Source organism: Cyprinus carpio, chromosome A11 (genome assembly GCF_018340385.1).
Source record: "Cyprinus carpio isolate SPL01 chromosome A11, ASM1834038v1, whole genome shotgun sequence".
Lineage (NCBI taxonomy): Eukaryota > Metazoa > Chordata > Actinopteri > Cypriniformes > Cyprinidae > Cyprinus > Cyprinus carpio.
In genome coordinates this window covers 23,261,678-23,274,743 of record NC_056582.1, presented here as the reverse complement: position 1 = coordinate 23,274,743, position 13,066 = coordinate 23,261,678, and the positions used below count along the sequence as shown (strand labels likewise).

General features: G+C 34.2%; 1 protein-coding gene, 1 non-coding gene and 1 pseudogene across 2 annotated transcripts; 2 read left to right on the top strand and 1 right to left on the bottom strand.

Moving 5' to 3' along the window:
- Positions 1-619: 619 nt before the first annotated feature.
- Positions 620-701, top strand: trnas-uga. Its single transcript has one exon. It is a non-coding gene; the product is annotated as a tRNA-Ser (tRNA).
- An 854-nt stretch (positions 702-1,555) lies between these two features.
- abhd6a (abhydrolase domain containing 6, acylglycerol lipase a) lies at positions 1,556-11,530 on the top strand. Its single transcript, XM_042766875.1, has 9 exons — positions 1,556-1,718; positions 2,533-2,652; positions 5,038-5,194; positions 5,505-5,618; positions 7,052-7,184; positions 8,504-8,661; positions 8,744-8,798; positions 8,884-8,984; positions 9,819-11,530. Exons 2-9 carry the CDS (start codon positions 2,534-2,536, stop codon positions 9,999-10,001), a joined length of 1,020 nt encoding a protein of 339 aa, XP_042622809.1. The 5' UTR covers positions 1,556-1,718; position 2,533; the 3' UTR covers positions 10,002-11,530.
- On the bottom strand, positions 11,183-12,624 carry LOC109050439 (annotated as a pseudogene).
- Between the last annotated feature and the right edge of the window lie 442 nt (positions 12,625-13,066).

Genomic DNA, 13,066 nt, shown 5'->3' with positions numbered 1-13,066 from the left:
TTAATGAACTTTTGGTCTAACATCTGGTTTCACAATGGAAACGACACAGAATATTTGAAAAAAATGAAACAGTATCTCTGTGTCTGAAAACACATACTTCCCTACTACTGTATATAGTATGTGAAAAACAGTATGTGAGTATGTTAGTTTGTTAGTATTTATGGTTTTATAGTATTAGTAGGTGAGGAGTGTACGGGTGTGATATTTCTTCCTCCCGGATTCTGAAGTGTGCATTGGATGGACACTTTAATCCCATGAAGCCACGGGAGAGGATTAATGAATGGCAGTAAAGTGTGACATGTAACAACATGGTGGATATAGTATGTCTGAATATCATTCCCTGTGTTCCAATGTGCATACTATCCACCCTATCCACCCTAAATAGTATAGAAAATGACTAATACCACATAGAATTTAACATGGACAGTGTGCACATTGGGACACAGGCATTCATTCGTACAGTACTACCCATATTCATACTATATAGAACATACTTTCAAATTCAAATGTAGTACCTACTCAGACAGTATGTGATTTCAAACACACTGTATGTGTTTCTGACTAACCTTTAATGGCTGCTGTCACTTTAAGGAAAGTACCAGACGCTGCTGCTCTCACAGCTGCGATGGCCGAGTGGTTAAGGCGTTGGACTTGAAATCCAATGGGGTCTCCCCGCGCAGGTTCGAACCCTGCTCGCAGCGACTGGCTAAATCTTTAGTTAAAGCAGGATCTTTAGAAATACTATGAATGAGATTGACAAGACACAGATAACAGAGTAAAAATAAATATGTAAAAACAACAGACAAAGAGACGGGAAACAGTATATTTTATGTACATATGTGCTATATACAAATATATTTGTACTTTATACAAAATAACAGTCAAAGTTGCATTTATGTAAGAGTTTAATTGAGGAATGATAATGTAGTGTCTACCTGATCTTTAAGAGAAGAGGGGAAAATAAATCAAATAAAGTAATAATAATAAAAACATATATATATAAACAACTAAACAATAGTTCAAATGATCTTCCTTCTCAAAATCTAGGACTACAGTGGGGAACTATACAAGGGAAAAAAAAAATCCTCCATGAAATCTAACAGTATGTCATTCTTTTTGTTATCAATTTGCATTAGAGACTCTTTCAAAGATTCTATTTCTAATAAAAATAAATTACATATTGGAATGCATTTTTTATTTTTTTTATGAATGTAATCATTACCTTGCAAAATGTAAAAGATAACGACATAATCAAAGTTGCCTTTATATGTTCGTGTCAAGTGATACATGTTACATTTCTCTTCGCTTGTCATGATGGACCAATCACAGCCGTTGCATTTCTTAGATAAGACCTGCTGGTCGATTTGATTTTTTTATATGAGACGTAAAACTGTTAAACTAATCATTTATTTAATTATATTTTAATTTTACAAATCTGTCCAATAGACAAGTCATTCTAAATGTGAATGCGCGTCAGTGTAGGATTCTGCTGCGTGAGCCGCCACGCTGCACCTGACAGATGTTTGCTAACAATTCCTGTCGACAGAACATTATTTCTCGCCTCTCTTCCCCTTTAAATCGAGCGAACTTCCTTGTTCACGGCTGTTAGCAGAGAGCTGGCTTCTGGTGTGCAGCTCCGCGCGGATCAAAGGCTGACATGACCCGGCTTTGATCGCTCTTCTTCACGATACATTCACACATTCTACAGACATTTAAAGGTATGCTAACTAAAATCAGATACATTTAAAGAACATTTGCATGGAATCAAACGCGTTTGATTATGTAGGCTATTCAAGATCTTTGATCACATGACAGAATGACAGCTCTGATGTTACAATGTTACATTAAGTTACTAATTTAACATTCTATATTTGCGAAAATGTGTCAATGTAGCAAGTGAATCAGAGATCTGGGTGTCATTAATTCATGCTTTTAGTAAAAATGAAAGTGTATCACGTGTTCTAAATATTGAATATTGTTTTACATATATGTCCTTTATGTTTTAATGCTCTGAGTTTATATATGTACTGATCAACTCATTCTAGAGAAATATTAAGATCTATGAATGAGGGCAAGTAACTCAGCACAAATAATCTAAATTATGTATTTATTTAAATTGAACTTAATGTTATATAATTATAATACATTTATATCCTATGTTATATATATCCTATGTTTTATATATATATATATATATATATATATATATATATATATATATATATATATATATATATATATATATATATATATATATATATATTACATTAATGGTAAAATGTAAACGTGTAAATATGTAAGTTAATTATTTATTTTAGTTTTTCTTTACCTAATAAATCACCAGATATATACTTTTATTTGCTGGTCCCAGCTGTATATACATGCACAAACACATTTCTGTTTTTCTTGCTTAAAAATATCTTGCAGACATGGTTAGATAATATAATCTGTTCTGCAATATTAAAGGCTTTCTGACAAGAGGTCATGTCAAAAATGCAGACTTATGCGACTTTTCACTGCTGTGTTTAACAGGATGGATTTGGACGTGGTGAACATGTTCATCATTGCCGGCGGGACGCTGGCGATCCCCATCCTGGCTTTTGTAGCCTTCTTCCTGCTCTGGCCTGCAGCTCTCATTAAAGTGTATCACTGGTAAGTGCTCTCTAGATGCTTAAATTGAATTTCAGCATGTCCTCAGAGTTAATTCGTCTAAGGAAAATCATGTGCATTGCTCAGTACAGAGTAATTTCAGCATTTCATCACTTGATGCTGCCGTTAAACAAGAAAACATCACACTGTTTATTTTTAAAGCCTTATCATTGCAGTCAGTGACAGTTACACAGATCGCAGGGACCAAACCATAAGATAAACATGAAACATGTCTTTTTTGTGCTATTAGCGACACCAAACACATCAGATATGAAAAAAACACCACTATAATGTAACAGTTGTTGCCAGGGTCTTACTATGTGGTTGCTATGGTGTTATTTTCTCACTTAGTATTTTGTCTAATTTAGTACAAATGAGTGTTATTTTAGGGTGCTTTCACACTTGGTTCACTTGCCTGGTCCGCACCCAAGTTCGATTGCTCCTCCTTCCCCCTGCCCCCGCTGGACTGCGTTCATATTATTTTATTTGCGTCCGATCCGCGGTTCGTTTGCTTTTATGTTTTCCATTTTCATTTTAGTTGAAACTTTTTTATATATGTATCTGTATAGTTTTTATTCATTTTTACTTCAGTTTTAAGTTAGTTTATTACATCAAATTAAACTAAATGTTATTGCCTTGGATCTCAAGATGATGTATTTACTTGACAACCCAAACAGCTTTAGATCTGAAGTCTTGTTATCAGCTAAAAATTCTCAGAATTAAGTGGGTTTATTCTTAAAAAAAGGAGAAAAATATCTATTCATGGGGTTAAAAAAAGAACTTATTTTCCCTTTGAATTAAGTTTATATTTATCATTGCATGGATAGATTTTTTTTTATTTTTCTTGTTTTAATCAAACTCACTTAATTTTGATACATTTTTCAAAAAACGTAACATCTTAAAAGTAATTTTGCTTCTCAACTAAATCTGTCTTGATTTAAGTTTAGATATTTGTACTGGAAAAGACAAAAAAAAATCAAAGTAAGAAAATAATTTTTTGCAGTGTGTGGTTTCTTGTTAATTTCTCAAGCTTCATGACTGCTTTTTCAGGTTTGGATTATTTAACACATTTCTTATCTGATGACAGTGATAAAGGCGGTTTGTTTAACGGGCCTCTTTTTTCACTTCATGCCACTAAACAGGGTGAAGGGTTAGTCACTGCAAAGAGCTCACAATCCATGTCACAATACATATTTACAGCATGCCATTAATTCATATAGCTTTAGTTTTTAATAATGTATTCAGGAAGCTAAATGTGTTTGGCGTCTGTGGGTGTGTGTGTGCATTAGCCTGGTACATGCAGTGTTGCGTTAGGTGCTGATGTCAGTCGAATCTTATGCAAGCTGCCCAGTACACTTTGGTTCTCGCAATATCTGGGAGGCAAACTTTGCTCTACATGACACAGTCATCAGAACCGCTGTTTGCCTCTGGGCTGCAAAGACTGACTGACTCCTTTAATGTCTCTTCTGGATTGTTTATGAGCTCGTGCAAGCGTTTTATGATGGTGTTTGTCACGTCAAGCATCACTTTCTGCTCCAGACATTAATTATAAGGAGTAGCTTAAAGGAATAGTTCACCAAAAACGAAAATTTACTGAAAATGTGCTCACCCTCAGACCATCCCAGATGTAGATGAGTTTGTTTCTTCAGCAGATTTGGAGAAAAGTAGCATTGCATCAGTGTCTCAGCAATGGATGCTCTGCAGTGAATGGGTGCCGTCATAATGAAGGTCCAAACAGCTGATAAAAACATCACAATAATTCACACCACTCCAGTCCACCAGTTAACATCTTGTGAAGCCTAAAGCTGTGTGTTTGTCAGAAATAAATCCAAATTTTAGGGCGCTTCAAATCATCAATCCATAATAACATTTAATCCAGTGAAAAAATCCATCTCCTGTTGTCTCTCACATCAAAATCCACCCACATATTTGTTTAAGAGTGTTTTGGACTGTTTTGATGTAAATGGTGCTTGATCTGTGCAGATTTCTCTCCTGATTCAGATTATATGACTTGTTTCATTGGTGAAAGCAATATTATGGATAATGGACTCGTTAAAACATCTTAATGATGGATTTGTTTCTTACAAACACACAGCATTTGTCTTCTCAAGACATTAACTGATGGACTGGAGTAGTGTGGATTATTTGTGGATTATTGTGATGTTTTTATCAGCTGTTTCGACTCTCATTCTGACGGCACCCATTCACTGCAGAGCATCCAGTGGTGAGCAAGTGATGCAATGTGCAATTTGTCCAAATCTGTTTTAATGATGAACAAGTAAACTCATCTAAATCTTGGACTACTCTCATGCTAACAGCAAGGCATCAGCATTGTTTTACAGGTCCTTTATTTTCATTTGTAAGTCTTTTTGGTGATTTGTTCTACAGGTATTGGCGCAGAAGGCTGGGAATGCAGGTGGATTATGCTGAATATGAAGGATATCGCTTCTGTTACTCTCACAGAGGGACTCCAGGCACCCGTCCGTCCATCCTCTTTTTACACGGCTTCTCTGGACATAAAGACATGTGGCTCGGTGTGGTCAAGGCAAGAAACCACAGTGGAACAGTTGCTCAACAGTTCAATTCACTGTTTAACCAACAAGGATTATTTTGGGTGTTTTTAAAGGGCAAATATATAAAATGCTCAAAAATGATTAAGCATTACTTAAAATAACCAACAAATCACATGGCCTAAAGAGCACGTTTGTGACATGATTTCGCATAAAATACAAGCATAGTTACATAAATCCTATTGACTGACACTGATACTCAAGAACACATGCTCTTAATGTATGAATCAGATCATGAGGTAAAATAATAGTTTGACTGACTGTGCATGTTTTTATCTTTTGTAGTTTCTTCCTAAAAATATGCACTTGGTGTGTGTTGACATGCCGGGACATGAGGGTACGACCCGCACCAGTGCGGTGGATTACTCCATCGAGGGCCAAGTCAAACGGATACATCAGGTGGGTATTTTATGTAATACTTAATATTTAATCATTTTTAGTTGCATTTAATATTCAAATTGTAATTACATGTATTATATTTTTATTTTACTAAATAATTTACATTTAATTAATTAATTAAACTAATTAATTTGTAAATAATTACATACAATAAGAATAGTAATATAACAGTAATTAATATTTAATTATTTTAATATTCAAATTATAATTACATTTTTCATTTATTACAGTTTTTCTTTTTCCAAGTAAATGAAAAAATTAATAATTAATTATATATATATATATATATATATATATATATATATATATATATATATAATCATTTTTATTAAATTTAATATTCAAATTGTAATTAAAATTATTACATTTTTATTTAACAAATTTAATTAATAAATTTAACTAATTAATTTGTTCATTTGTTTAAATATATATATATATATATATATAGGATTATAAAGTAGTATATTAGAAGAATAATTTTTAAATATTTATTTTTAATTCATACAAAGAAGTTCAAGAGAAGCTCGGTTTCTTAAAACCTGACACTTGAGTTGATGTACATCAGCTTGATGAATTCACAGCCACTGACCCAGTTTTTCTGTTTGGCTAAACCTTTACACGGTTTGTAGACTAATACGTTTCTCTTGATGACACAGTGGATTTATTAGGCTTACATGTTGAGATCTCTCTGAAGCATCTTGAGATCAATGAAAAGCCCTTGTGTCTTCATTTTCTGTGCTCTCGGCCCAGAGCTAATCAGCTTTCTTTCAACAGCACAGGCTTGTGCCTAAAATAGATGGCCTTCTTCAAACCCGGGGCACTTTACTCGGTTTCCCAGCCTGAAATACAGCCCTTGTGTGTCACGTTGATTTTGGCTCAATTAAGGCTGTCTGTCATTTAAAGCAACTTCTGCTAATTGCTGGTTTGCTCAGCTGAAGTGATTATGGATCGAGCGTTTTGTTTTGAGGTTAAGGATGAACCTTCTTGTTTTGATGGATGCAGATTAAAAATAACTCACTTTTATCTCTGGAGCACATTAAGGCCTCTGAATTCAGTGTGCATCATCCTTATGTGATGCAACCATTTACAGTTTATCCTCATGGAAAGCAAAAACGCTGTTTGATGCAGTAGAATTAAACATTATTTCATTCATACTGTACATCATTCATGGAATGTTTTTTTTTTCTTAAATGCTGCAGTTGGATGTTCGTCTAATGTGTTTTAAATGTTACCATTTGTTTTAGAATGTTCAGAGAACATTAACATTTCCCTAATGTTTCAAAAATGAACATTTATGAAACTGGACATTTAGAATGTTCAAAGAACACGAGAAGTAACGTTTTTGTAACATTATCTAAACATTCTCAGAACGTACTGTATTTTTGTTCGCTGGGGAGCAGATCTGATTTTCTCCTGTTTCTCTCTTTGTTTAGTTTGTGAAGAGAATCGGTTTGAGCAGAAAGCCCTTCCACCTGATCGGCACGTCCATGGGAGGAAACGTGGCTGGAGTTTATGCCTCCCGTCACCCGTCTGCTCTGTGCGGCGTCACGCTCATCTGTCCAGCAGGTCTGTTCTTCTTGTGTTTCTGACCTCTTCAGCAGCTCAATCATCAGCAGCAGCACTTCAACATTCTCTAGAAAGGTCTGGAATCAGTGTATTTCAGAAGGTTACTTCTGAAAATGGGTTATTATAGTTAAGTAATGCTAATACAAATAAAAAAAATACTTTAATTAAAATACTTTCATTAAAATGTCAAAACCTATGTACTAAACCTTTACATTTGGAAATGGTAAATATTAAAATATTTTGAAATTAGAATAGTATCACAGTGATACTAAAACAACACTGTTCTGTACTTATTTTCCAACCTCATGCCTGCATTAATATCCCATGACATGAACTTTGTACCAAGGAAAAAATGTTGATGAGGCCAGTGTAAATAGTGGAAACAGTAAAATACTGATAAAGACTGGAAGAGGTTACTTGATTGGGACTCTCATGATTAAATAAGATATCAGGTAGATTAAAGCATTATTTTCAAAAGTCACAGAATAGATCGTGAGCAACAAAGACAAACTCTGCATTTTGCCCTCAAAATACATAAACCATTTTAAAACAAAACTGATATAGTTTGCATGACATTACAAAACTATGTGACATTGATATATCGCTGAATTGTGCTTATTATTCTATTTATTGCATTAAATGTGCACATTAGCTTAAATGTGTAAAAACAATGTAATTTAAATTTGATTTAGCATTAAATTAAATCTATAAAATAATCTGGGATTTTTATAGCTGTTAATTCAATCAGTAGTAAGCACTGTTATTTTAGTACAATAGATGTACTATTATAATTTTAATATTTTGAAGTAATATAATATGAATTTTTTATATTTTAGCAGTAATATTTTGAACTTGTTTAATTTTAATTGAAGTAAAAGTTTTAGTAATTTGTTGTTTTTGTCATTTTAATTCTTTTTTTTTTTATTAGTTTTTTTTTAATTTTAGTTTCAGTTTTAGTTATTTTAGTACATCAAGTTAAACTGAATGAAAATGAGAAGTGTTGCCTTGCCAACTAGAAGGAAAAAAAAGTTTTAAAATTATTTAAAAGGTTTTAAAAAATCTTAATTTATTAATGTTAAAGTTATTTCAAGTTTTGGTTTTAATGAACTATAATAATTTCTTATGAATGAGTAATTCATACTGTCAAGATTTAAGGGCCTGTATTGTTTTACTGTTACAGCAAATAAAATAAACATCATCTCAGAAAATAAATGCTCAGTACAAAACATCTCCCAGAATAAAACGCATGCTTCTTTTGTGTAAATAAACACCAATATCTGATTCCCTAAATCAAACTCAAACCTTTCTGGGTTTGGCAGGTCTCCAGTATCCCACTGAAAGTAAGTTTGTTCAGCATTTGAGGGAACTGGAGCATACTCAGGACAGTGACGGGATCCCGCTGATACCCTCCACAACAGAAGAGATGGAGGAGATGCTCAAACTGTGTTCCTATGTGCGCTTTAAGATCCCTAAACAGGTGTGTGTATGTAGTTTGATGCTTCTTATGGGAGTTTGAATCAGCTGTTAATGACTGCTTTATTCTTCCTCTGGTTTCCTAGATTCTTCAAGGACTGGTTGACGTTCGTATTCCTAACAATGACTTCTACCGCGAGTGTGAGTGTCTCTGGTGTTGTTCCTAACTTTTTCTAATCTTTAGAAACAGCAGATCAGTGTTCAGTTTGATCAATATCTTCTGCAGGTTTCATGGAGCTTGTCGGAGAGAAATCCAGACACTCTTTACATGAGAACATGCATCTCATTTCAACTCCTCTGCAAGTTATTTGGGGGAAAAACGACCAGGTACAGATACACTTTACTAGAACTGCAGAATGTGTCTCACAGTTGCAAGTTCTTAATTGTGAGATTATCAGAATTTTGAGAAAAAAAGTCAGACTGTGAGTTTATATCTCAGAATTCTGACTTTTTCAGATTTTTTAAAATTTTTTTCTTAAAATTGTGAGTTTGTCTCATAATTGCAGGTTATTAATTCTCAGAATTCTGAGACAAAAGTCAGATTGCGAGATTGTATATCACAATTTATACTTTTTTTCTCAGATTGTGAGTTTATATCATCGATTTCAGATTTTTTCTGACTTTTTCAGCATATTCTCAGAGTTGTAATTCTGTTTCATCTCTTAATTTTGTTTTGTCAAAATTGTGAGTTTATGTCTCGCAATTGCAAGTTATTAATTGTGAGATTCTCAGTATTCTGAGAAAAAAGTCAGTATGAATTGTGAGATATGAAAATCTTTTTATTTCAGAATTTTCAAATTTTCTGACTGCTTTTCTGACTTTTTTTTCTCAAAATTGCAATTTTATTTTGCAAGTGCAAGTTATTAATTGAGAGGTCTCAGAATTCTGAGAAAAAAGTCAGATTGCGAGATTGTATATCACAATTCATACTTTTTTTTTTCTCAAAATTATGAGTTTATATCTTGGAATTCTGCCCTTTCCTGACTTTTTCCCAGCATTTTCTCAGAGTTATTAATTGTGAGAAAAAAGTCCGTTATAAATCATCACACTTTTCTTCTTTGCAAGAATGTAACCAAATATGTAGAATTCAGTGCATGCATGAAAAATGCATTTGAAACTTGACATCATTAAAGAGCAGATTCTGTGTATTGTATCCTACAGGTGTTAGACGTGTCCGGAGCTTCAGTTCTGGCCAAAGCCATCCCAGGATCTCAGGTTCATCTGCTAGACAACTGTGGTCATTCAGTAGGGATGGAGCGGCCCAGGAAATCCGCCCAGCTCATCATGGACTTTATCATCGCACAACAGAACGCAGCGGTCAACAGCAACAAGAAACTGTCCTAAAACTGGACTTCATATGTCTTTAACATGTGGCTTCATGATTGGTTGAAGGTTAAGGATCCCAGCTGCAAACCTAAAAGTAGCTGTGTTGATCTCGAGAGAGAAGGTGAAGCAGAGATCTGAAAGTTACAGATTTCACATTCCTGCTGTGTATTTGATTACTCTTTATTGTAAGTCAGTGCAGTTTGTGCACAGAAAGATGCATTGGATCAAAGACTTTTAAAAAGCAACAATATATGATTTTACTATGGAAGCCTGTTTCCGCACAATTGCTGGTTTATATTTTTCAATTCTGACTTTTTTCTTGCAATTATGTGTTTATATCTCTTAATTCTGACATCTTTTCTCAGAAATGTGAGATATAAACACACAATTGTGTGTTATAAAGTCCATTTCTTATATTTGCAAGTTTACTGTATATCTTGCAATTCTGACTTTATTTCTCAGAATTGTAATTTTATCTCTCTCAATTCTGACTGTTTTCAAAATTACGAATTTAAATCTCACAATTCTGACATTATTTCTCAGAATTGTGAGTTTATGTAACTCAGAGAATTGTGAGATAAAAATTTGCAATTAACTTTTTAAATTTTTATTCAGTGGCGGAATCTGGCTTCCATATTTTACAGCCTGTAAATAATCAGTAAAAGTTATTTTTGTAGCGAACGCTCAGGGACGCACACTAACCACTGAGTTGAAAAGCACTTGAGAAGCTATGCAGATACAGATCAGTGTCCTGCAGACAGCATTGGCTCCACTTCAACCTAAAATAGACCAAAAACAGTTATTTAATATATTTCAGATTTTCCTCTGATACCATTCCATGTTTGAAGAGACCTACCTAGACAGCTTTTTTTGGGCATCACAGGCACTTTCCTGAGCTAATCAAATGCCCAGAAATGAGACACAGCCGATACGCTTTTCTCTTTTGTTGTTCTTTACCTTGCCATTTTAACATGATCTTATGTTGACGGTGAAATGTGTGTCATCATCATCATTCGGTAGTGCATCATTTTCTTTCCTATACTACTGTTTTTACAGTTTTAACCTTGTACATAAGACTGTATGTCTTGTAAATGTATTTCGATAATAATGCAAACAGCTATTTCATGACTTTGTTAGAATCTCGTTAATAATGCTGTCTTTAGTGAATGCATATTTAGTGAATTCTTACAGTATTTTTAGTCAGTTTAGACTCAGTTTACATGGTCTTTAAACAAAGGAGACGTAGTGAAGTTTTCATTTTATTTTCATGACTAATATCAACATTTATAAGTGATAATGTATCACAACATTTCGTTTGGAAGATTCTCCAAATCACACAGGAACTTACAACAGAACATAGTTTAGATATGACTAAATATCTTTATAAAAGTCATTTAGGTACATTTGCATCATATTATGGCTTGTTGCTTCATGGAAGACAAAATCATGAAGTACTTAATAGTATAAATATTTTTCCAAGCTGAAAATGTTTATTGTACCTTTTTAATCTAAAAAGAAAATAAAAAAATTTAACTTTAAAAATTTGATCATTTTCTTTTATTTCCTTCACAGAAGTAGTTTAAATTGTATCATTGCCTTTACCAAAGAAAAATTCAGATTAAATCTTAATGATAAAAAGTTTTAAAAAGCATTAATCTAATAATTATTATTACCGAATCGTGAGTCCATGACTTTTGATAAATTCTTCACTGAAGACAAAAGAGAACAAGTAATCATGAAAATGGAATTCTGATTCATGTTTGTGGTCAAATCTATAAGTTGTTACAAAGATAAAACAAGCCCTGATACAGGACAATAATACACTTTTAAAAATGGTATGAAAATGTAAAAGTCTAATACAGACGTCATTAAATGTTCACATCTGGAACTTGAAGTGAAATCTTCATAGAAGATTGAATCATCAGAGCACTTAACAGTGCAAATATCTCTTCCAAACTGGAACTCATGAAACACTTTTTCTCAAAAAGAGAAACTAAAAGCATAATAGTCCACTAAATCTAGTGTAGAAGTTCAGTCTGAGTCTTTAAGGCTCTATCAAGGCCTCCAGATGGCGCTCTTGTTGACATTCATGTCTTTGCTGAAGGTCTTCTGGTCTGGCAGGACACTTTTCCTCCTGTTCTGCTCACATGATGTCTGCAGCTTCTGGAAGTGCTTCAGCAGTCTTCTCTGGCTCTGTGTCTTCATCTCATCTTTGGACAGGAAGTGCACAATGTCACCGACACGCCTGGAGAAGCCTTGATTGACAGCATGTGAACTGGAATTGTGGCGTTGCAGGAAGTTGAGCATCACCTCCAGGATATCTGCTTTCTCCAGCTTGGAATCAGGCTGCTGCTTGAGGAACTCTGGAGCCAGAAGACACTTGAGCTGCTCGATGCTGCTGTTGATACAATCTCATGTGGATCTTCTCCAGCTTTCTCAGCTGCAAATGAAGACAGAAAAGCATCAGAAAAGTGGTCTTTGAATAAACCAGTGATTGAGAAGAGCGGTGAAAGCTGCTGCAGTAATGCTGCTGTAAGTAGGATGTGAATGTACCTTGTTGTTGAGAGGGAGAAGCTCCTTTGAGATGATTGTAGGTGTCATGTCTGGATCTCTGTGCTGTACATCTCTCTGTTCAGAGTGAGTCTGATTTGCACTGGTTGCAGCTCCTCTATTTATACTCCCAAATCTCCATATGAATGTGTGAGGCTTGAGCTTGTTGAAGTTTCTCACAGTTTGGAGCCAATGGAAGAGCTCAGACAGACAATGAGGGATGTGGGCCGCCACATGCTCAATGATCCTCCATCAGGGGCTCAAAGGAGCAGGTGGAGGGTGACTCTGGGAAAGTGCTGAGAGCTCATGTTCACATCAATGTCACTTTAGCAATGTCATAACCAAACCCATGCCATACTGAGAATTAATTTACTCTAAAATAACACTGCATGCCTTCAGAAAAACAACACATGAGCATTTATCATTAAAATGTGCAAAGCAATGACGTTTTTAAAAGAATTAAAATGCACATATTTGTTTATGTGTGCATTTATACAAACACATGTTTCTTCTGGAGTTTAATTCTTTGTGAA